General features: G+C 31.3%; 2 protein-coding genes across 3 annotated transcripts; both read right to left on the bottom strand.

Annotated features, from left to right (window-relative positions):
* Positions 1-1,539: 1,539 nt before the first annotated feature.
* On the bottom strand, positions 1,540-16,639 carry LOC111697373 (leukocyte elastase inhibitor). Its single transcript, XM_023467356.1, has 12 exons — positions 16,605-16,639; positions 15,711-15,824; positions 14,350-14,388; positions 14,082-14,166; positions 11,012-11,131; positions 9,546-9,703; positions 7,333-7,455; positions 6,205-6,302; positions 4,824-5,063; positions 3,775-3,813; positions 2,329-2,387; positions 1,540-2,278 (listed from the first exon to the last, which is right to left on the bottom strand). Exons 2-12 carry the CDS (start codon positions 15,814-15,816, stop codon positions 2,170-2,172), a joined length of 1,176 nt encoding a protein of 391 aa, XP_023323124.1. The 5' UTR covers positions 15,817-15,824; positions 16,605-16,639; the 3' UTR covers positions 1,540-2,169.
* A 2,786-nt stretch (positions 16,640-19,425) lies between these two features.
* On the bottom strand, positions 19,426-22,971 carry LOC111697361 (uncharacterized). 2 transcript variants are annotated; one of them, XR_002764272.1, is made up of 7 exons: positions 22,898-22,971; positions 22,228-22,293; positions 21,609-21,751; positions 21,053-21,259; positions 20,474-20,655; positions 19,812-19,942; positions 19,426-19,687 (listed from the first exon to the last, which is right to left on the bottom strand). XR_002764272.1 is itself a non-coding variant. In XM_023467343.1 (6 exons), the coding sequence occupies exons 2-6, from the start codon at positions 22,290-22,292 to the stop codon at positions 19,871-19,873; spliced, it is 669 nt and encodes a 222-aa protein (XP_023323111.1). In that variant the 5' UTR covers position 22,293; positions 22,898-22,971; the 3' UTR covers positions 19,428-19,870. The 2 variants fall into 2 exon arrangements, 1 of the variants encoding a protein (XP_023323111.1); XM_023467343.1 differs by having other exon boundaries at positions 19,428-19,942.
* Between the last annotated feature and the right edge of the window lie 444 nt (positions 22,972-23,415).

Genomic DNA, 23,415 nt, shown 5'->3' with positions numbered 1-23,415 from the left:
ACTTCTCATCAATATTACAATTTACATAAACTATTTAAGGTAACACAAAACCTGATAACCTAAGAAGAATAACAAGAAATATAATAATGATTATATCGGACTATTATGACTTTTGCAGACTATAAGTGGAAACAAAGGGATAACCCCCTTACTGGCAAACAAGAACTTTAGAAATAATTTATTCAAGTACATACTGCCAGGAACTATACTTAGGACTGTGTGCACAGACCTACGATTAAGGGACAAAAAAGACTAGTGGATGAATTAGAAAAAAACAGCTGTAGACTGTAGTAGGGGACTTTATATACATAGTGAATATATAACTAAGCCAGGGACTAACTGACACTAAGAAATACATGAAAAGACACTAGAAGAGCGGATTTTTTTTGGCGCTTTGCGCGCAAGTTTAATTTGTTTACTTATGTCGTTCATTTTAAAGCTGTTGGAAGTATATTATTTTTAAACACAATAACAAGCCATGGATTTTTATAATAATATGGTATATTTTCAGCACAAGAATTAAAAAATGCTGTTTTTTACTTCAAATCCTGAAAACAGCGCCTAATTTTTTGAAAAAAAAATTCGACAGGGGGGCTGAAGAAAGTCTGTCATTCCCAATTTATCGTCTCAAAAAAGCTGTATATATAATACTCCTCACGAGTATTACAAATTACATGCATCATTTAAGGTTCCAATTCCATACACTAGCTTGGATGAATTACAAAGAACTGCTGACGCTGTAGAGTTTGATTGGGAATTTATATACATAGCGAATATGACTATGCTAGAGACTAACAGACGCTAAGAAATGCATGAAAGAAACTAAAAGAATAACAAAATGTCGCCGTTTCGCGCACATGTTCAATTGATTCACTCATGTTGTTCATTTTAAAGCTGTTTGAAGCATATTTTTTTATACACAAGAACAAGCCATGGTTATTATAGAATTTGGCATTATAATTGAGCACAGAATTTAAAAAAAGGCAGTTTTTTACTTCAAATCCTGAAAACAGCGATTTTTTTTTTTAAAATGTTGCCCTCCCCTCACAAAAGTCCTAGTTATGCCACTGGTTCAGGTGTAACCTGTAAGAAAATTTACATACAAATTATTTATTCCTTAATTCCCTGGTTAACTTTCTATATTTGTTTTTACTTATTAACTTATTCTGCTCACAGTACATATACAAAAAAATATAAAATTTTACGATAAAGCATTAAAAACAGCTCTGCAAGCTATAACCCTTTGCTAACAGCAAATGGGACAAATTTACTGTAAATATTGTAAATAAATCCAGATATAGCAATTTTATTTTACTAAATTTACTAATTCGACACTCAACATTTGTTTTAGCAATAAAATGATTTATTATTATTATCATAATTATTATTAGCATATATTAAAGTATTGCAACTCCTTGTCTGCAATCACTCGTATTTCAAAAAGTTTTTTATTGGCCATTATTAACCAAATAAAATGCTATTTACAACTGAAAGTGATTCTCATTCTTCATAAAGCTTTATTTTTGATCGAGTGAAAGATTTTTTTCAACTTATTCTTTATTATCATATTTCAAATTTAAAGGGAGTGTTATGAATTATTTATAGAGAGAACGTTACCCTTAAATCCTTATCCGATCAAAATTGTTGAAGATATTAACAGTTTTCAAGCTTAACAAGTGTTCAATTCTAATCATATCTTCCATTGTTTCTGAAGTAAAACTTATTGAAAATGATCAATGTTGAAAAAGAAAATTATTAATATCTAATTAATGCTTGGTCAGATATAATTTTTAAGATAACGTGCCCCTTTCCAGAGAATGCTCACCTTTTTAAAAACACAGATTTTTTGTGGATTTAATTTTTATGACAACACAAGGCACAAAATACGATTAAGTAAACAGATATATTTAAAATCTATTTTTTTCATTAATTTAAAAAGGGAAATAATTTCAAAAATCTGCTGCAAAAACACTCTTATTTTAGACAGAAAGATTTGTAGAATCTGGCTGTTATGGTAATTTTTGAGCAATAAAAATTTCATTATTCCGAAACTTGGGTTAGTTTCTACATTTTCAAAAAGGTGACCAAACCCTTGGGCACAATGAACTAGACAGGGTTGACCGGAGCTTAGTTACTGTTGATCTCAACATTAAGTACTTGTCCCATAAACTAGACAGGGTTGACCGGAGCTGAGTTACTGTTGATCTCAACATTTAGCACTTGTCCCATAAACAGGGGGATCTTCTCATCATTGCTGAAGATTTTAAACAAAAATGGCCTAAAAAAATGAAAAATAGTTTTAGGAAAAAATAAGAATTTAAATTTTACCTATTAAAAAACATTTGAGTAGGTCCATCATCCATCATTCGGTTTTCAACAACGGACACCTGGATTGAAAACTTTTAAATTAATGGAGTTGTCCACGAATTATAAAGTAATTTAAAGGGATTGTTCACAAAATTTGAAGAGATTTACAGGGATTGTCTAAAATTCTGAAGTTAAGTAATTAAAAGGGATTGTTCACGAATTATGAAATAATTTAAAAGGATTGTTCACGAATTATGAAATAATTTAAAGGGATTGTTCAAGAATTATTTGTTTTGTGCTAACACTGTAAAACTGTATACTTCTTGGAATACTGCTATTCGTATTTTATTTGGTTTGCCACGACAAACTCATAGATATTTTATTGAACAAATTTCTGAGCAAATTCATTTAAAAACTATGTTGTGTAGCCGATTTGTATCATTTTGCAAATCTATGTTAAAAGTCGCAAGCTCAGCATCCGACTATTGTTTGATTTATGCAAAAATGACAAAAGAACAAAATTATGTAAGAATTTATCTAATATTGCAAATGAAACCTATGTAGATAAACTGTCCTTGAACAAGTCTCTAGTTATGTCAAACAAGATTTACGCGAATCCGGCCGAAAATGCGTGGAGAATTCCACGTTAAAAGATTTACTATTAATCCGGTCAAATCCAAATGTTTTGGAAGGATTTAACTATGATGAAATAGATGTAATTATTGATGATATATGTAAAAACTAACTAAGTTTTTATTTTTTTAAATTTTTTTTCGACTATATATTAATTTTATATTTTATATGTTATATATCTCATTTCTCGTTGATTTTAAATTGTACCATTATAATTGTGTACGAATAAATAGAATAGAAATAGAATAGAAATAGAATAGAAATAGAATAGAAATAGAATAGAAATAGAATAGAAATAGAATAGAAATAGAATAGAATTAGAATAGAAATTTAAAAGGATTGTCCACGAATTATGAAATAATATAAAAGGATTGTCCACGAATTATGAAATAATATAAAAGGATTGTCCACGAATTATGAAATAATATAAAAGGATTGTTCACGAATTATGAAATAATATAAAAGGATTGTTCACGAATTATGAAATAATATAAAAGGATTGTTCACGAATTATGAAATAATATAAAGGGATTGTCCACGAATTATGAAATAATTTAAAGGGATTGTTCACGAATTATGAAAGAATTTAAAGGGATTGTTCACGAATTATGAAATAATTTAAAAGGATTGTTCACGAATTATTATGTGATTCAATTGGGGATTGTTCAGGAAATTTGAAGTGATTGGTGATTCTAAACCTGGTCTCCTTTGTATCTTTCTCGAAGCAACTCTTTTTGTGAATTACTATTTACTAAAATGTGCAAGATCTTGGTCGTTTTCTTGTTTTTCTGGTCTAGAAAAACAATTTCTTTAAGGACGCTAATTAAAAGAAACCTTTGAGATTGCAGCCGCTTCAGATCCCTCTTCGTTTACCTAAATGTTTTATAGTTTTACAATTAGAGATAAAAAATAAGAGGGAATACAAATATATATGGAGTCAGGGGCGTATACAGGAATTGGTCGAAGGGGGACGGAGAGGGGGGCTTAATCTTTCTTAAATTTCCACCGGGAGGGGGGGGGCGGCTTAGCCTCTGTTTGAGACTGCCTGACTCCTGGGATAAGTAGTTTTCGCTAATCAAGGGGGCGGGAGGGGGGGGGGGGTGAACCCTATGCCTTCTCGCCTGTATACGCCCCTGCATAGGGAAAAAATATTTCAGTAAAAAATTGACTTTGTATAAACTTTGCTTTACGAAGGACTAACTGGGGAATAGAAAACTAAAATCATGGAGAATTATTTTACGAAACTATTGGAATTTAAAGGGAGTATTCGCGAAAAATGAAAAGGGTTATAAGCTTACGGCAAAAAATTGTCGCATTTTATCGCTGCTAATTTTACTTCTATCTGTTGCGTCAATAAGGAGAAAATTGTTAAAAACGACTCATATCGAGAAACGTAGTGTCCATACAAATTCAGAAAGTTGCAACATTCAACTCGGATCGAAAACAAATCATTTTAATTCCTAACAAATCATTCAGATATTACATACAATAATAATCGTTAATTTTTCGACGCATTCGAATAGTTGATATTTCATAATATTTAAAAAAAATTTATGATCTGAGAGTTACTTTTGAAAACATTTAGTCCTGTTTCGAGGATTTTTGATAATGAAGACGATATTTTTATATTTTCCAAGAATGTTCGAAAATCCAGCGCCAGCGAAAAATTATTTTTAAAAACAAAAGCAAAAATATTATGAAATATTAACTATATATGAATGCGTCGAAAAATAATCGATAACTATTGGTTGTCATATCTGAATGATTTTTTCAAAATAATTAAATTAATTTTTTTTCAAAAACAAACGGAAACAGAATGATGTTAAACGGAAATAGAATGATGTTAAACGGAAACAGAATGATGTTAAATGTTATTAACTCACATCAATATTTGCTATATGAATTATCTCATCCACATACAATTCCAGGCTCGACATTTTCTTCAAGTTTGCTTTTCCTTTTTCAAACAAATCCTTAACCCCCAGTCTCTTCATGTGTTCTTTCAAGGGAACTTCAACATTGAACGTAAACTTCGGAACTTTCAGAGATACTTCCGTTTCGATAACAGCATCCGGAGTTTCGTTCTCACAGATCTGGTTCAACTCACCGGTATGCATATTCTTCTAAATATCAATTTATATAATAACATAACATGACAGTTTGATGACAATTTGAAAATCGTCTTTAATTTTTTAAACAATTCAATCTTCAACCATAATTTAGAAGCAAGGTTCCTGAATTAATAATACGAAATAGCCTGGCATTTCCAAATTGTGGTCTGCCACATAAAACAATTGTAACAATTGCAAATTACAAAGTTAAACACATTTCAAGTTAGGAAAACAACGATATCATATAAATTTTTAAGATTAAGGTTTAAGAGTTCCGTTTGAAACAGTCTCTTTCCATGCGACAGATTTTAAACAAATGTCTATAGCTGGCCAAACGGCTGAACCGAATGGGCTAGCATTTTTTAAAGGAAACCCTTGAGTACCCCAGGAGTAGGGTTTGCAGCAAAAAGAAAAAATGTTCGTAAAAATTTCGCATTTTTTCTCATTTCGTTCACTCGCGGAAAATGCGAAAATTTTCGCTTTTTCGCAAAATTTCGCTTCAATCTGTTTCGCGAAAAGTGCGAAATTTTTCGCGAATAACTGAGAAAATTTCGCGACAATATTCGAAAATAAACAAAATACAGCTTCAACACCAATGGTTTTCGCGGAAAAAATGTTAGCTAAAATATTTTCGCAAAATGCGAAATTTTAGCGAAAATATTCATCGCCAATTTTTTTGTTGCAAAATTTCGCTTTCGTTTTTGCTTGACTCATTATCGCAAAAAATGCGAAATTTCGCAAAATACGAACGAAAGTTTTTGCAAAGTTTCTTCGCAAAAACCCTACCTAGGGTTTTTATTGAAAAATCAAATTGTTTTTTTTATTTAAAAAAATGTCTTCTAGGTGCACTATCGGGAACTTCAACTAGTTGAAAATGTAATCCTAAGCTACTAAAGCGCTTCGCGTCCTTCTGTAGCTCTATATTGTTGCTTTAAAATTCCCCATTTTAATCGTTCTCAAAATTTCGAGGAAAAATAATAAATGTCGCGACATTATTTTTCGGGTAAAAATGTTCAACTTTGACCAGCAAAAAACCTTTCATGGGTTATGTGAGTTGCCACAGAAAATTTGGGCACTATTGATTTAGCCGTTTTAACGTTTATTGGATACAAACAGTCAGAGAGAAAAATCAAAGTACATATATAAAGATTACCATGATCTGAGCGGTATCTGTCCCCTCCTCAGGTAGTATCAAACCCATTGATATATTGAGTCCGGAGTAGGGTAAGATAACCATCATAAACTTTAAACCTAAAACAATAATTAAATTATTGCATAAATTATAATGCATATATATTATATGTATGTTTATTTAAATTATAATGCACATGTATTATATATATGTTTATTTAAATTATAATGCACATATATTATATGCATATTTATTTAATTATAATGCACATATATTATACGTATGTTTATTTCAATAATAATGCACAAATATTATATGTATGTTTATTTAAATTATAATGCACATATATTATATGTATGTTTATTTAAATATTATATGTATGTTTATTTAAATAATAATGCACAAATATTATATGTATGTTTATTTAAATTATAATGCACATATATTATATGTATGTTTGTTTAAATAATAATGCACAAATATTATATGTATGTTTATTTAAATTATAATGCACATATATTATATGTATGTTTATTTAAATTATAATGCACATATATTATATGTATGTTTATTTAAATTAAATTGCGCATATATTATATGTATGTTTATTTAAATTATAATGCACATATATTATATGTATATTTATTTAAATTATAAAGCACATATATTATATGTATGTTTATTTAAATTATAATGCACATATATTATATGCATATTTATTTAAATTATAATGCATATATATTATATGTATGTTTATTTAAATTATAATGCATATATATTATATGTATCCCTTCATTTTAATTTTCTCTGCAGGGTATAATGAACTTCACGGAGTATCAAAGATAAATTAAATTAATCCGTATAGGTCTGCAGAAGATAGAGATTAAGCTTAATCCCGAAGTCCACAACACATAAGTTTTGAATTCTATTGGGACTTTTCTAAAAAAAATGTACCATCTATCTATTTATCTTTCTCAATGGATTTGCAACTATATAACAGGTTTTTCTAAAAACGAAAATAAATGGATGAATTAAATTTTAAGTGTAACTTAAACTTAATCTCACTCTCCTCATATCTACTTTCATTGGTCAAACCTTTTCCAACTCTCTGTACTAAAATTTTCATTGATCATGGTAAATTCTTGTTACCTGAGTTATATGCAACCATAAATTTTCCCTCCAAGTGCATCATTGGAACCGTTTTATCTCCTTGTAATCCATGGAATACTTCTTGTTGGGTGTTTGCAGGATCAAACTTGTTCATCCAGGATCCTAAACATTGGAACTATTTTATCTCCCTGTGTTCCGTGGAATACATCTTGTTTATCCAGGATCCTAAACATTGGAACTATTTTATCTCCCTGTGTTCCGTGGAATACATCTTGTTCATCCAGGATCCTAAACATTGGAACTATTTTATCTCCCTGTGTTCCGTGGAATAGATCTTGTTCATCCAGGATCCTAAACATTGGAACTATTTTATCTCCCTGTGTTCCGTGAAATACATCTTAATTTATTGGGTGATTGCGGGATCAAACTTGTTCATCCAGAATCCTATCATAGATGGAACATTAAAAGTCAGTTTACTTTCTAATTTTTTCCATAACATAAAATAAATTTAAATTAGTGGTTGATGATGACCCACATTTAAAAAAGATTTATATTTCGGTCCATGGGTTTACCCTCTTCAGTTCTTGAGATTTGTTTCTGTCATGAATATTCAAAAGAAAAGAAAAAGTAATGTTGAGAATGAGATGGATACTTTACTGACTACCTGGTTTAAAAAAACAATCTGAAAGTAGGATTTTGTCTCAAACGTGTCTTTCAGTATTTTTGTTTGTGAAAGAAACCCCGTGGAAAAAGATAATATTTTCAAAAACTTTATTTTAAGTCACCCTCTACTGATAGAGTGCTATGCCATTCACAACGGTAGCACTAGCAAGTTTTATATGTTCTAAAATGAATGAGCTACCATGTTTTTTTTTTACTTTGAAATTTGATTATTTTCAATTGTGGTTTCTCTAGAAAAGAGAGTTGAAGATTTTTGCTAGAAAAACGACGATATCTTCCACATGATTAATTAGATCACATTTCAAATGCATTTATCATGTGTATCAAGATCAGCTTTAATTTTTTACCGGAATTTAGCCAATATCACCGACCCATAATTTCCTCTACTTTTTTGGCCGGGAAATAAAAAATTGTATTCTCTCGACCAACTTTTCTTTTAAAACTCCTGGAACTATAAAAGGGAAAATTTGCCTTGTGAATTCTTGGAAAAGTAAAATTCCATAATTTCCCTTTAGAGTAGTTGTAAATAATTATATTTCATCTACAATGAAATAATTCGGATAGTAAACAAGCAGTTAATTGTTCAAAGCAGGAAAAGAACATTATTTTTTTATGTTAGTATTTTGATGTCTTTTATTGACCATTGAAAAATATGAGACGATCAAAGATTAATGGTTTATAAAAATTACCCTTTCAATATTTTAACGAGAGTAAAATATATATTTTTTCTTCTATTTTTTCCTTCATATGTAAGTGGTTCGGTGGCTGCCCTGATAAGAGTCAACCATATATAAAGGTCTGTTAAATCAAACAAATTAAGTGTTACACGTAAAAATGTTACAAAAAAAGAGGTTTTCCTATTTGTTGGAAAACAAATTTACAATTCAATCCCTTAAAATGATTTTTAAAATATGCCAGATATATGCCTGCATTTTGGGTATTTTTTCGAACCTGCACATCGAGGTTTTTTGGCCTTTCTGTTCCTTATCGAATTTATCCCCCCCCCCCGCATATTGTTTAAAAACAACTTTAAATTGGAAATCATCATCCCTGGGAATTTTATAAAAGTAAAAAAAGGTCAATCGACTGCTTACAAACCAAAAATGATAGGGAGGGAAGCAAAGCACCACAGATTCTCCAGGAAAATAAAAAATATTGAGTTTATGTTTTTAATAATATTTAAATAAATATATAAACATTCAAAGGGTTCCTTCCATAATTTCATTATCTAGTTTTTTAATGAACAAAATAATCTGAAATGCTTAATTTAGCGTGATTTTAGGCGACCCACCATGCAAAGATAGCAATGCCTGATTTACAACGGTACCCTTGAAACTTACAATGGGAAAGATAACATCGAAAAGTGTTTATATTTCTGTAAAATTTTTCATTGTTTCCTAAAATCAAAAAATGTGTAAAATGAAAATAAAAACAATTTAAAGAAACTAAAAATTGGAATAATGGATATCTAATTCATACTTAATCATACAAAGGTTTAAGGTTGCCCGATGTAAAAAAAGGCATTGTCATCTTTACATGAAGGGTCACTTGAATTACACCCCTCTCTAAACCTTTAAAGTAGATAATGTTAACGAAGATCATCTTCATGTTGGGAAGAATCTCCTCCCTCTGCGTGATGGTTGGGATGAGGTTGTTGGTGGAGGTTGAAGCCCAGGTATTAATAGTATTCGCGGTAGCATCAGCGTTCATAAACTCGACTAATTCAAACCTAGAACAAGCAGTTTTTATTACCTCTCAGCTTATTTAAGGGAGAGACCGGCTAGGTATCATACTTAAACCGAGAGTGCAGAATTATAAAGATAAATTTTAGATTCATGTGGTACCAATGAGACGTTTTCGGGGTGTATAATTCCTAAGTAAGAGCTTAAAAAATTACTTAGAAATTATACACAGTAAAATCTTCTCATTGTTATCAAATGAATCCTAAATCAGGTTTGTCTGTTCATGTATGAATAAACATCCATGTTTATCTGTATATATATATTTACTTTGCTTGTCTGTCTGTTATTTGTTTGTTTGTTTGTATCCAATAAACGTCAAAACGGCTGAACCGATCAGGTCCAAATTTTGTATGGGTTTATGAATGATCACAATTTCAAAAATTTGCCTCCATCAAAATTCCTTTTCCATTAAATTTGTTAAAATTTTTAAAATCCACGAACTTTTTTTATAAAATCCGCGAACTTTTTTTTGTTTTAATTTGAAAATGTACACAAAGAGAATAAATTCTCAATTAAACCCCTAGTAATAATAAAAACTGATAAAATTCAATTGTGGTTTCTCTACAAAAGTGACTTTCGCATTTACTCCCGGAAAACTTATACTTATTATCAAAATTTAACAATTTTAAACCCAGAAAAACGACAATTTCCTCCACACTTTTGATCATATAAAGGTTTCAAGGGTACCGTTGTGAATCGGGCATTGCCATCTTTGCATGAAGGTCACTTGAAATTACCTTTTCATATATATAGTATTTGTAATTCTGGCCAAAGAAAATGTCTGTAATATGAAGGTTGTTCTTTTTTGTCGTTTATAGAGTTCTTAACATATGAAAACTAATGATGTGAAAAAAACGGAAAAAAGTCAAACATTAATGTTTGACATGCATTAGACATGCACGGTGTCCCAATAAACATAGAAATTAAGAGTCGACTTGCAACTTGTCTTTCATTGTTGATTGTTATTAATAAAAAAAAGTTGCGTGTCATATGAACTTTTATGGTCAATATATTTTGTTTCTTAAACTTAAAAACATTAGATTTTAAGAAGTTCAACCAGTTTTATTTTTATTTCAAAAATAAAAACTTAATCAACACTCAGTTCCCATACTTGTTGGGGCACCTTGTGCATATTTCATAAAACATGGGCCTTTTTCTTTCTTTCTTTTTTACAAAATTTTGTTTTAAAATCTTTTATAGTCTTTGGACCTCTAAACATTCTAAAGTAACAAAGTTAATGAGGCATCATCTCAAAAAACGTTATAAGTTTTTAAAAAGATTTTGAAATCTTTTACCTTGAGGTATTTTTCAGATTTGCAGTAAACTCTGGGAGCAAAGGTGTATTTTTGTCCACAAAGGCTCCAGTTTCCATAAAAAGTTTACTTGCACCACAGGGAGGAATAGTGCAGGAGCCACTGTGATTTTATATATTTAGTCTACTAGGAATAGTGCAGGAACCACTGTGATTATAAATGATTAGTATATTAGGACTACAGGAGGGACTATTGCAGGAGCCACTGTGATTTTATATATTTAGTCTACTAGGAATAGTGCAGGAACCACTGTGATTATAAATGATTAGAGTACTTTACAAGGACTACAAGGAGACTACTGCATGAAGCATTGTCATTATATATGTATATATATATATATATATAAAGATTTATTCACACACAAAGATATACATACATATATAAATGGTGTAGTTTAAATTTGTTTAAATAAATTTTTTTTGAAAATACAGGTTTTCAAAAGAAAAGAGAAAAAATATGCAAAATTATGCACAAATAGAAAACATTTATTTTTACTCACTACATAACATATTTATCATTTCAGTTATTACGTAATCATCGAATCCTTCAACATATAAATTATTCATTCTTGTATTTAAAAGTTCTTGTAAAACCGGAACTTTCCATGCATGTTCCAATGGGACATCAAAATATTTCAATTGTTTCTTAACTAACATTTTACTAAGATCCGAAGGATTTACAGAACAATCATTTGCAATAGAAAATAAATTTCTGCCAATAACTGTGTTGAGGTCATTTTTACATAAATTAGAAAGAAATCTAATGCAAAGCTTAGGACTTGTTTCAATAGTCTCATAGAAAGACACACATCATGATTAGTATGCATGGACTACAGAGCCAGAGCCAGGCTTTTGATTAGGGGGGGGCAGAATTTGCGTTGGGGGTCCCCCCCTTGGCAACAGTATGCCCCCCCTTAAAAACCCCTTTTTTGAAATAATATTGATAACTTTTTTATTTTTTTTTGCCACCCCTCCCACCTGGACTTGTTTTGTTCACCATAAAAATACCATAAATCAATAATCACAGCATCATTAAAAATTATATTTTTACTAATAAACGAAATTTCTTCTGAATTTTTTAGATAGAATTTACTCAATCTACATATTCACCAACTCTTTTAAGCTACAATTTTCTGGGATTTGTTTGCACAAACAGTTCAATGATTTTTTCAGTAGAGAGCTCAGACTGCCTTTTAGGGTGTAAAGCTTTAAGTGCAAGATCGTTAAGTCTGCTCTCCGTCATAGTACATCTTGTGTAATGAAGTATTCTCTTTAGAAGGCTAAAACTTTTCTCTCCTTGTATTAACAGTGAATTTAGACAAATCCTTAGTCTTTGTCATTGTCAGGTGTTACTTTTTAAACGTAATTTCCTTTTAATTTAGTATTTTCCAGGGGGGCAGGACCCCGCCTGGAACTCCCAGGGGGGGCACTGTGCCTGGCCTGAGGAAGGGAAATGCAAGCAGATGTAATATTAAAAGAGCCTCCCTCATGGGTTCCCCCTCTCAGCCTCTCAGGGGGGGGGCACGCGTAGAGGGGGGAAGAAACCACTTTGATTATATATGATTAAAGTACGTTACAAGGACTACAAGGAGACTACTGCAGGAACCACTGTCATTATATTTGATTAGTCTACATGGACTACAGAGCCAGACTGATGAAGAAACCACTGTGATTATATATGATTAAAGTACGTTACAAGGACTACAAGGAGACTACTGCAGGAACCACTGTCATTATATTTGATTAGTCTACATGGGCTTCAGAGCCAGACTAATGAAGAAACCACTGTGATTATGTTATAAGGACTACAAGGAGACTACTGCAAAAACTACTGTCATTATATTTGATTAGTCTACAAGGTCTACCAGGGACTACTGTACGTAAGAACCAATTTGTGATTGTATATTATTTGTCTACTAGGAATACTGCAGGAACCACTGTGATAGCATATGATTAGTATATTAGAACGATAAAGATTCTAGTACAATAGATGGCAACGTAGAATTTGTACACTCTCAGATAGATACAGCTGTATTCTGACGTCACAAGTGTCAATTCAGTTTTTGTGTCCGACAAAATTATCAATAATAATAGTGATAATTTTAGAATAAAGTGATTATCCTACAGTAAAATAAGTGCAATTTTATGTGTTCTTTATTTTCTGTTTTTATATTTTTTTATTTAATCTTGGAAAACATGTTAACTAATGTGAGAAAATTTCGTTTTCCTTGTTATATGTGACACTTGTGACGTTGTCTCTAATTGGTCCATTTCTCTGTTTCCACCTATTGTAATAGATAGTCTATTTATTAGTACTATAGGACTATAGGGTGACTACTTTAGGAACCAATGTAATGGAAAATTAGACTATAAGGATTACATGAGATTAAGGAATCACTGTGATCATAAATAGTTAGTCTATAACTAGGACTACAGAATACAGGGGACTACTTCAGGAACTACTGTGATTTTATATACTGTACAATACATCTTCAGTGAGAATAAGAAAATTGTGGAATTTTAAAGCTGACATTAAAGCAATGCTCAAGTGTATTTGCTGTTGTTACAAACCAAATACTTTTAATACAAAGGCATTAAATCATTGGTTAAGTAAATTGCTGTGCCGTAAGTTCACTGAACTATTTAAAGTCATAACTTGAGTCTAAAAGTCGATTTTCTATTCCAGAGTTTTTAGGTTCTAATGCATACATCACACTACAGACATATATACAAACTGAAATAACAAAGTAATTTGAAAATAAAAGAAATCCTACCGTTAGAGTACTAATTCATATTGTATAGTGCAGTATTTGAATAAACATTGAAACATACAGTGGGAACCATTAAACTGTGAAATTGGAAGACGATATTTAAGAACTCTTATATGCATTTGATGTTGTATGAGGCAAATCCACTACAGTATCTGTGAAAAAGGTTTGTGTACACTGCACAATGCACATTTATTGTGTTTCATATTCACTGTAAAATTTATTTTCAGAACTTAAGTCTAACAGTTGTCTTCCTATTCCACCATTTGATGGGTCTCACTTTACCTATTTTTCAGAGTCAACTCAGCAGTTTTAACCTTCCTTTTAATCTCTTCATAGCTGATAAATTCTTTACATCCCAAAACATTCTCTAAATAATATCGAAATCTTTAAAAACTTTTTTAAATATTCAGGGATTGACATTTGGATTTAAAAAATGTATTCATTTAAAAACGAAATCTTTGAAAACATTTAATAAAAGGTTTAAATTTTCCTCAGAATTAAATTAATGAAGAATAAAGAATATTTTTATTTTTAGTAATTTGATCCTGACCTATCTGAGTCTTCGTTTCTCCATCAGATCCCTGAACAACTAAAAAAAATATTCTTTAAAAAACTGAACACAATACTAATTTTATAATAATTCACACTGTTAGAAATCCCTAACAAGTTTTGTGAAATATCAAACTTACAAAAGAATTTCGAAATTAACGACAGCGTGTTCGAAATTACTAACATAATGTTAATAACATCACACAAATTGTTCCATTCCAAATTTTTTGTGCAAAATTTTGAAATTATTTTCTACATAATTTTTAATGAATGCCTTCTGTAATAAATATTGTAGCAAATCCCATATTTATAAACCTGAACACACCTAGATATATTATGTTGTACTTGAAATCCCATATTTATAAACCTGAACACACCTAGATATATTTATAAACCTGAAGACACCTAGATATATTATGTTGTACTTGAAATATTGTAGGAAATCCCATATTTATAAACCTGAACACACCTAGATATATTTATAAACCTGAACACACCTAGATATATTATGTTGTACTTGAAATGACGTTAATTAATGTAAGCTGTACCCTAGAATTCAAAATATATGTTAGTTGGAATAATACTCCGCTTGATTACGGTGTCAGAATAATATATCCTTTTGTAGCGGATCTTATAAGATAGATACCTAAGAATATGGAGAGAGAGTCATATCCGGATGGTATATAGAGAGACAGGACTGGTTTACCTAGGTCTAGGATGGTATATAGAGAGACAGGACTGGTTTACCTAGGTCTAGGATGGTATATAGAGAGACAGGACTGGTTTACCTAGGTCTAGGATGGTATATAGAGAGACAGGACTGGTTTACCTAGGTCTAGGATGGTATATAGAGAGACAGGACTGGTTTACCTAGGTCTAGGATGGTATATAGAGAGACAGGACTGGTTTACCTAGGTCTAGGATGGTATATAGAGAGACAGGACTGGTTTACCTAGGTCTAGGATGGTATATAGAGAGACAGGACTGGTTTACCTAGGTCTAGGATGGTATATAGAGAGACAGGACTGGTTTACCTAGGTCTAGGATGGTATATAGAGAGACAGGACTGGTTTACCTAGGTCTAGGATGGTATATAGAGAGACAGGACTGGTTTACCTAGGTCTAGGATGGTATATAGAGAGACAGGACTGGTTTACCTAGGTCTAGGATGGTATATAGAGAGACAGGACTGGTTTACCTAGGTCTAGGATGGTATATAGAGAGACAGGACTGGTTTACCTAGGTCTAGGATGGTATATAGAGAGACAGGACTGGTTTACCTAGGTCTAGGATGGTATATAGAGAGACAGGACTGGTTTACCTAGGTCTAGGATGGTATATAGAGAGACAGGACTGGTTTACCTAGGTCTAGGATGGTATATAGAGATACAGGACTGATGATAAAGTTCTTGTCCTGAGATAAGAGCGGAGTCAGTTTAGATGAAAACCAGAATACCAGTTCACACATCTTCCTTGCTGAATATTTGAGAATTGAAAAGAATGGAAGAGGTTAGTGACAAATATCAAAATGGGGGAATGAGGGAATGAAACAAACAAAAGACTTTCGAAACAATTTCAAGTAACCCTCCATCTTAAAAAATTACGTTTCCGAGTCGTCACAAATTGCATATGTAAACTTCAGGTGGTTATTACAATAATGGTTATTTCCTTATTTCCTCTTTAAAATGGATCCCTTGAAATAACGTCGAAAGTCTGAATAATCAAAGTACCCACTGTGGATATCGAGTTCAAAAATTCGGAATTAAGAGTATCAAACACAAAATATCATAGATAAAGATAGATTGCGCATAAGACGACATTTTTCATCTTGAGAGATATAAATGTACAGAGATGTTTTAAAGATATTCCTATTATATAGATTAACTAGCTCGGGTGTGAACATTGGCTGTTCTTATGTCATGTCATTGAGTACTTGTGGTGTACATGAGTTCTGTAGAGAGAAATTAAAGTTAGTTTAGTCCTTCTCATGTCCTTCTTCAGTTCTCGTCAATATGATTATTTGATAATTTGATATTCTCAAAATAAAATTCACTCCCGAGTGGTTTAATAATTATGAAATCCTTTAAAACACCAAACTACCCCGCTTATCATTGAAGTACACTTTGACCCCTGGAAGTATGAGTTCGCGGACTGTAGAATTCTTGGTGATTTTGCGTACATAAGCTATCTATGTTTATTTATTTATCTATGCAAAATATCATCATGTTCGATATATCATTAAAAAACATTCAGTTCCTTGTTCTGCAGAACTAATTTCAGAAGTTCCATTTTCCTAAAATATAACTTTAAAACCTTTGTAATAATGGGGTTTTTGATTATTGTGTTTTACATTTAATATTGACATGAGGTCTTTCAACTGATCATAGGTCGTTTCTTGTTTACAGAGACTTTCTGTAACGCGAGCTAGTGTATAAATAGAAAATATGGCTGCAAGCATGGAATGCAAGCAAAATGAAAGTTAGTTATGAGATGTCTAGAAGTAAAATCTGAAAAATATTGAAGATGATGTTTTTAAAAAAAACTGACTTCTTTTGATTATTGTGACATTTTCTAAAATTTGATCGTATTTATCTGTATACAGGGTGTCCCAAAAAACATGGGAATTAAGTGACGAATTCGATATCGTCTTTGTTATGAATTAGCATTGCAATACCTAATTTCAAAAGCCATAATATTATTTTGTCTGCTAGAGTTTATTTTATGAAAAAGGTAAAAGACTGTAAATATGTGTCTAAAATGTCTCCGCAAGATGACAATGAAGACGGACAAGTTTACTCTGTTTGTATACTTACAGTACAGCTTTCTCAGTAGGTATCACTATACAAAATCAAAGAATTATTTGAAAAGACTATATCGAATTCGTCACTGAATTCCCATGTTTATTGGGACACCCTGTACATTCCACAGTTTTTTCACCAAAATACAATTGAAATTATTAATTGGAAGGGACCGTAATAAGATTAAAATATTAAATATTCAGGTTCAAATTAAAGTTGCTTATCCTGAAACTCAAATGCAGTATCCCTGACTCATAATATCACATATTTGATGCAGAAATCAACAAAAAAAAACCCGGTTATCGTTGTGAATCGTTGATGGCCATCTTTTAATTGGAGGGTAATTAAAATCAGGTTGCTGAAACACTGTTGAAAACTCCTAATATTTGTTGTATTTGCGAACTGACTTAATCATTTTGAAATTTTATACATTTTGTTCATAAGTATGAATACTGAACAGAATTTTGGATATATCAAAAAAAATATTCACATATTTGGCCTTATGTTTGTATATACGAACTAATAGAACGACATGTTAGATTCACAACGAGACTTTTTAAACCTTTGTCTGATCAAGGAGGAATTTAGATATTCTTATTTTTGTATCTTAAATGATTGATTGGGTTTAATTGTGGGTTCTCTATCAAAGTAACAAAATTTACGGCTCAGAGGCATTGTAGGAAATTGTTAGAATTTAACAAGTTTTCAGATTAAAAAACGACGATATCATTGTCAATGCTACTCCGTACTCAGATAGAATGTTTAAGAATCGAACATGGAACTCTGTAAATTGTTTAAATGAGAGATATATCTAAATATCTTAATTAAAGGAAAAGTATGGACAGGGATTAGAAGTTAAAGAAAATAAATTTAAGATAAAAGATGAATGAATAACCTCGAAGCATGAAGGAAAAGTACTATAAAAAACAACATGACTCTTCACAGGAAAATTTATATTTGTCTTCTTCTAGTTGTTCACTTTATGTATTCTCTACTGAAACTTGAAACTATTACTGAGTTAACCTCTTTAAATGCTTATTAAAGGGAGAGTCAAGGATTTTTATTAAAGGGAGAGTCAAGGATTCTTATTAAAGGGAGAGTTAAAGATTCTTATTAAAGAGAGAGTTAAAGATTCTTATTAAAGGTAGAGTCAAAGATTCTTATAAAAGGGAGAGCAAAAGATTCTTATTAAAGGGAGAGTCAAGGAATCTTATTGTTTACATTAAAGGGAGAGTCAAGAACTCTTATAGCTTATATTAAAGGGAGAGTCAAGGATTCTTATTGTTTACATTAAAGGGAGAGTCGAGAACTCTTATAGCTTATATTAAAGGGAGAGTAAAGGATTCTTATACAGTTCAACCCAGAACTTCGGAGACATTGATCTAATTTATAAAATGTTTTCTAAACCTACTGATAATGGAATTTTGCAGATATTAAGTTTTTAATTAAATATTTAAAACTGTTCCCTCATATTAATTTATTTTTACAATTACCAATTGAGATTTAGTTATAATAGATAATACTATGGTCCAAGGCGACATTTTATAAATTCTCTCGATTTCTCGCCCTCGAAAGTTTTTATTACAGAAAGTGTCATGAATTCTCATTAAAGGGAGAATTAAGGATTGTTATTAAAGGGAGAGTCAAGGATCGTTATTAATTGTTATTAAAGGGAGAATAAAGGATTCTTATAAAAGGGAGAGTCAAGGATTGTTATCAAAGGGAGTTAAGGATTTTTATTAAAGGGAGAATAAAGGATTCTTATGAAAGAGAGAGTCAAGGATTTTTATTAAAGGAAAGTCAATGATTGTTATTAAATTGAGAGTCAAAGGTTCGAATTAACGGGAGAGTCAAGGATTTATATAAAAGGGAAAGTCAAGGATTGTTATTAAAGGAAAAGTCAAGGATTGTTGTTAAAGGGAGAGTCAAAGGTTCTTTTTAAAGGGAAAGTCAAGGATTGTTTTAAAGGGAAAGTCAAGGATTCTTATTGTTTGTTTATATTAAAGTGAGAATATAGAATTATTATGGTTTATATTAAAGGGAGAGTCAAGAACTTTTATTGTTTATTTTAAAGGGAGAATCAAGGATTCTTTTAGTTTATATTAAAGTGAGAAACAAGGATTCTTATTGTTTATATTAAAGTGAGAAACAAGGATTCTTATTGTTTATATTAAAGGGATAATCAAGGATTCTCATAGTTTGTACTAAAGGAAGAGTCAAGGATTATATCCAATTAAAAAATTGTGCAATCTTTATTCATATAAATTTCTGTACATCATACATACATAACACTTGTACATTACATGTACCCTGTATCACATTTGAGAACATGTCAAATAAAAACCGAGTAACAATAATGAATAAATCTAAAAACAATAACAATAAAATTATAACAAATCTTAACAATAAACGCAAACAATTTAATAACATGTCGTTTTGTCCATATGTAAATTACTTTTACATAAATGAATAATGCCTTTGAAGAATGTATAAAGTCGGGTTTATCGAGTTGAATTCAACATTTTGAGGTCAGTCTTTATTCTTTAAGGCAGACGTAAAGTCTTGAGTCTTAAAGTGTAAAGTTTGCATTGTAAATAAGTCGACGATGTAAATTAGAAAAAAACTAAATTCCCGGCCTAAAATTCAATATAAAGAGAACTTTAACATCTGATTAGAGAATTGATTAGTTCAGTTGATCAGTATTTGGCATAGCTTCGATTTTTATTAAACTCGTTCGATCAGATTGAAAAGAGACATAGGGCACTTCTCAGCATACTTTTTACAGTTACCACTCATCTAAATAGTTTATATTACTAATATGGTATTTTTTAGATGGATTGTTATGTTATACAAAATGTTATTGATCAGAGGATTATATGTTAGCCAGCTTTAGAATGAGTTTTAGATGCTTGTTTACTGTACAGTGTACACTAGGTGAAATCAAATAAAAGGCATTTAAAAAAAAATTGAAAATTTGTGCAGAAAAAAATTGTGGCAGAAAAATTAGTTCCTATAAAAATTAATATTGGCACATATCTTTACTTTTAATACTCTTGTACGTATATAATGGTTAAGTGACCTGACCCATTAGATCCAACGTAGTTTTTTCGACCTTCAAGGATTCAAAAATCTTATGAATATAGACATTTTTGTATTAACAATAAATAAGCCAATTGTCATTATTGGGTAAATCTAGTTTTAACTGAAAACTCCGGTTCAATTGAAGTACCAGTCCAACTCTTAGACAACTAAAGAGAGAGTTGTACGGTACACTTGTCCGGGTTGATACACCAAATGAATTCTTCTAGTAAGATTATTGTGCTGTACCTGTCCTGTGAGCTGAGCCTCAGCGTACTGGTTTGCGTGCTGTGAAGGATTGGTGATGGATGTATAAGTATTGGTAGCAGTCAGCAGGGTTGTTACAGCATCTCCCATCAAACCATCCTCGTGTTCAGGGGCAGCTCCAACCTCACAAACAGCTCGGAGCAGACAAGCTTCACCATCCATACCTAACCAGGATAAACATTGATTGAAAAATGAACGCAGAGCGTCATTAAAAAACCACGTTTTGAATCTCAAAAAGCTTTCATAGTCATGTGAAATTTGGTACAATCTTATAAAACTCGGTTTAAATCTTATAAAAAGTTGATAGAATCTTATAAAACTCGGTTTAAATCTTAAAAAAAGTTGATAGAATCTTATAAAACTCTGATAGAAGTGAGAACACATTAAAAGCAATAGAATTACAGTGAGACCTATAAAACTATGGAACAGGAAGACGACACTGATAAAATTAAGTTCTGAATTGAATATGAAACACAGCAATTGGAGCATTTTTTGCAAAAATAAAATCCTCTTATTCCAAACTTTTATAAGGCTTTCTGTTTTTTTCTTTGTGTTAGAGACCTGTCGCAGTAGCAATATATTTCTCCAGAGTAGAATACAAATCAGCGCGCGTGGTGGAACCAAAGGAACGACCAGTCTCAGAATCTTCCTGGAACGATCTCCCGTCGAAGGAACGAGAAGTGGAGGGGAATGTGAAGGAGAAGGGAACAACAAGAGAGAGAGATGTTCCAATATCAGTCAGAGGAATCTTCAGGGTGAATGACGCGGCTAAATAAGATAAAAACATTAATATTATTATAGAAAGGTGCTATGTAGGTCACATTTCTCTCATTCAGTTTAGAAAAAGTTTTTTTTTATTGTTAAAAAGTCCTCATTAGTTCTTTCTCAATAGTGCATATGTCTTCAAATGAGAATTATGACTGAATTAAAAGTTAAAATAAAAGTGATGAATGTTAATAATATAAAGCTGCTGAGTAAGTCTGTTTGTGACATTTCTATAAGTCCTTAAATTAAATTCATAAAAGCGTTTTTATTATTGTTAAAAAGTCCTTATGGTCATTCTCAATAGTGCGTCCTCAAATCCGAGTTATGGTTAATTATCGATAAACAAATTTACTTAATGTGTAGGATGCAGGAAGGGTTGTAAAGGATCTAGATATTCTGCTCCTTGGACTGGAGAGAAGAGCTGAGGAGTTAACTCCGTAGTCAATAACTCCGTAGTCGGAGTATCCATGGGATCCAGATAGGTTGTCGTCATAACTAGAGGAAGTGATTGTTTATTTTAATATTAGAAACTCAAACAGTGTTTGTTATTTTTGAAAATATTCAGGAAAAAAATTTTAAATATAAAATAGATTTTATACCGAAGGAATTTAGTTTTTGCTCCACAAACTCTAATTTTTAATCCCTTTATTTTTGCAATAGACCTTTAAATGATGCACCTTGGAATGATATTTGAAACTGTTCATTCTGTTAGATAACATGGTTCAAGTTTGAAGGATCAGGTTGAACAAATATGGGGATTAGAAAATTAGAGTTTGTGGCAAAATCTCATTTTATTTAGTAATAAAAAAATTTACTTTTAATTTTATGAGCAAAAATGAATTTTCATCTGTTTAAAATGTTAGGAAAAGTTAAGATTACGAGCCTATAAAATGACAAATATGTAAATATATGGTGTTTTTTAATGCACTGGTTTGAAGATATAGGCATTTTAAGTTGTGTAACTGTTGTACCTGGGATAGTATTGAGCATGCGCAGCTGCGCAGAAGGCAAGAAGCATCAAGAAATTGTATGTCATCCTGAACAAGAGGGTCCTTTTTTCGCAAAGAGTATTTTAGAAAAACATCCGCAAAACTGATTTTTCTAAAACGCTCTCTAAAAAAGAAACGAACCAAAAAGAAAGAATCTTTTGAACTAACTTTTAATTATAATCAGTTATGAACAGAGCCATAAAATCATGGAATACGAAGACGATATTTAAGCAATATTATATTATATTTATATTTTGGGTTGTTTTAAATATAAAGCAAATATTTTAATCATTAGTTTGAAAATCAACCTATGAGAGTGAATTGAGTCTGGGTACACTTCACCTTGTTTCATGTTTTTGACTTTTTAATATTATAACTTGAGTACAACAATCGTCTTTCTATTCCGCAGCTTTATGAGTCTCACCGTATTATGATTCAAGGCATTATAGGGACACATTTCTTTTCAACGCAAAATCAAATAATTTCCAATAAAAATAAACTAAAAAAATATTAGAAAATTAAAAAATGAAAGACGATTTCGGTGCAACTGAAAAAACCAACATTTATAGAAATGGTTTTGTTGTTAAAAAATCTGCTATTTTTGTTTTCACGATTACAAAAATATCAATTTCGCTAAAGCTTAAAATCCTACTTTATTTTTAGATAAGAGTTGTAAATTGATTGAGAACTGAAATGTGACTGATTAATCTGAAAAATTATTGAATATTTATATGAAAATAAATTGAATGGTTCTGAAAGGTTTGGTGGCCTGGAGCGGGAGAGGGTCCCGGAGTTAGGTTGACTTAACTCCGACCTTGCTCGATCCGCGTACCTCAAAACTCAACCCTCCTCCTACCCTCCCACCCTCCTACCCTCCTACCCTCCTACCCTCCTACCCTCCTATCCTCCTACCCTCCTACCCTCCTACCCTCCTACCCTCCTACCCTCCTACCCTCCAATACATGTAGTAAATGCCTTACTCCATAAGGGGATTTCAAACCCGTATCTATCCAGGTACAATTTGTCAGCTATCAATGTCAACACGGACACAAGCTCAGCTATCAATGTCAAAACGGACACAAGCTCTTAATCAATCAATGCCAAACCAATGGACACGATCCCGTAAGCTATCTTTATCAATCTGAAGCTCGTAACTATCAATGCCAAACC

The sequence above is a fragment of the Eurytemora carolleeae genome, unplaced genomic scaffold, assembly GCF_000591075.1.
Source record: "Eurytemora carolleeae unplaced genomic scaffold, Eaff_2.0 scaffold10, whole genome shotgun sequence".
In the NCBI taxonomy this organism is placed as follows: Eukaryota; Metazoa; Arthropoda; class Copepoda; order Calanoida; family Temoridae; genus Eurytemora; species Eurytemora carolleeae.
Note: the sequence above shows the minus strand (reverse complement) of the source record. Positions and strands in the feature narration are given on the sequence as shown.

Bases quoted from the DNA above. Each gene is read 5' to 3' on its own strand.
- LOC111697361 (XM_023467343.1), bottom strand. From the start codon at position 22,292: ATGACATACAATTTCTTGATGCTTCTTGCCTTCTGCGCAGCTGCGCAT. The intron at 21,752-22,227 runs GTACAACAGTTA...CACTTCCTCTAG, and splicing joins CATGCTCAATACTATCCCAG to TTATGACGACAACCTATCTG. The intron at 20,656-21,052 runs GTCTCTAACACA...TATCCTGGTTAG, and splicing joins ATATATTGCTACTGCGACAG to GTATGGATGGTGAAGCTTGT.
- LOC111697373 (XM_023467356.1), bottom strand. From the start codon at position 15,816: ATGTGTGAACTGGTATTCTGGTTTTCATCTAAACTGACTCCGCTCTTA. The intron at 9,704-11,011 runs GTAAAAGATTTC...TGCTTGTTCTAG, and splicing joins AATCTGAAAAATACCTCAAG to GTTTGAATTAGTCGAGTTTA. The intron at 3,814-4,823 runs GTGAGTTAATAA...TAAAACATTTAG, and splicing joins TTCATATAGCAAATATTGAT to GTAAACGAAGAGGGATCTGA.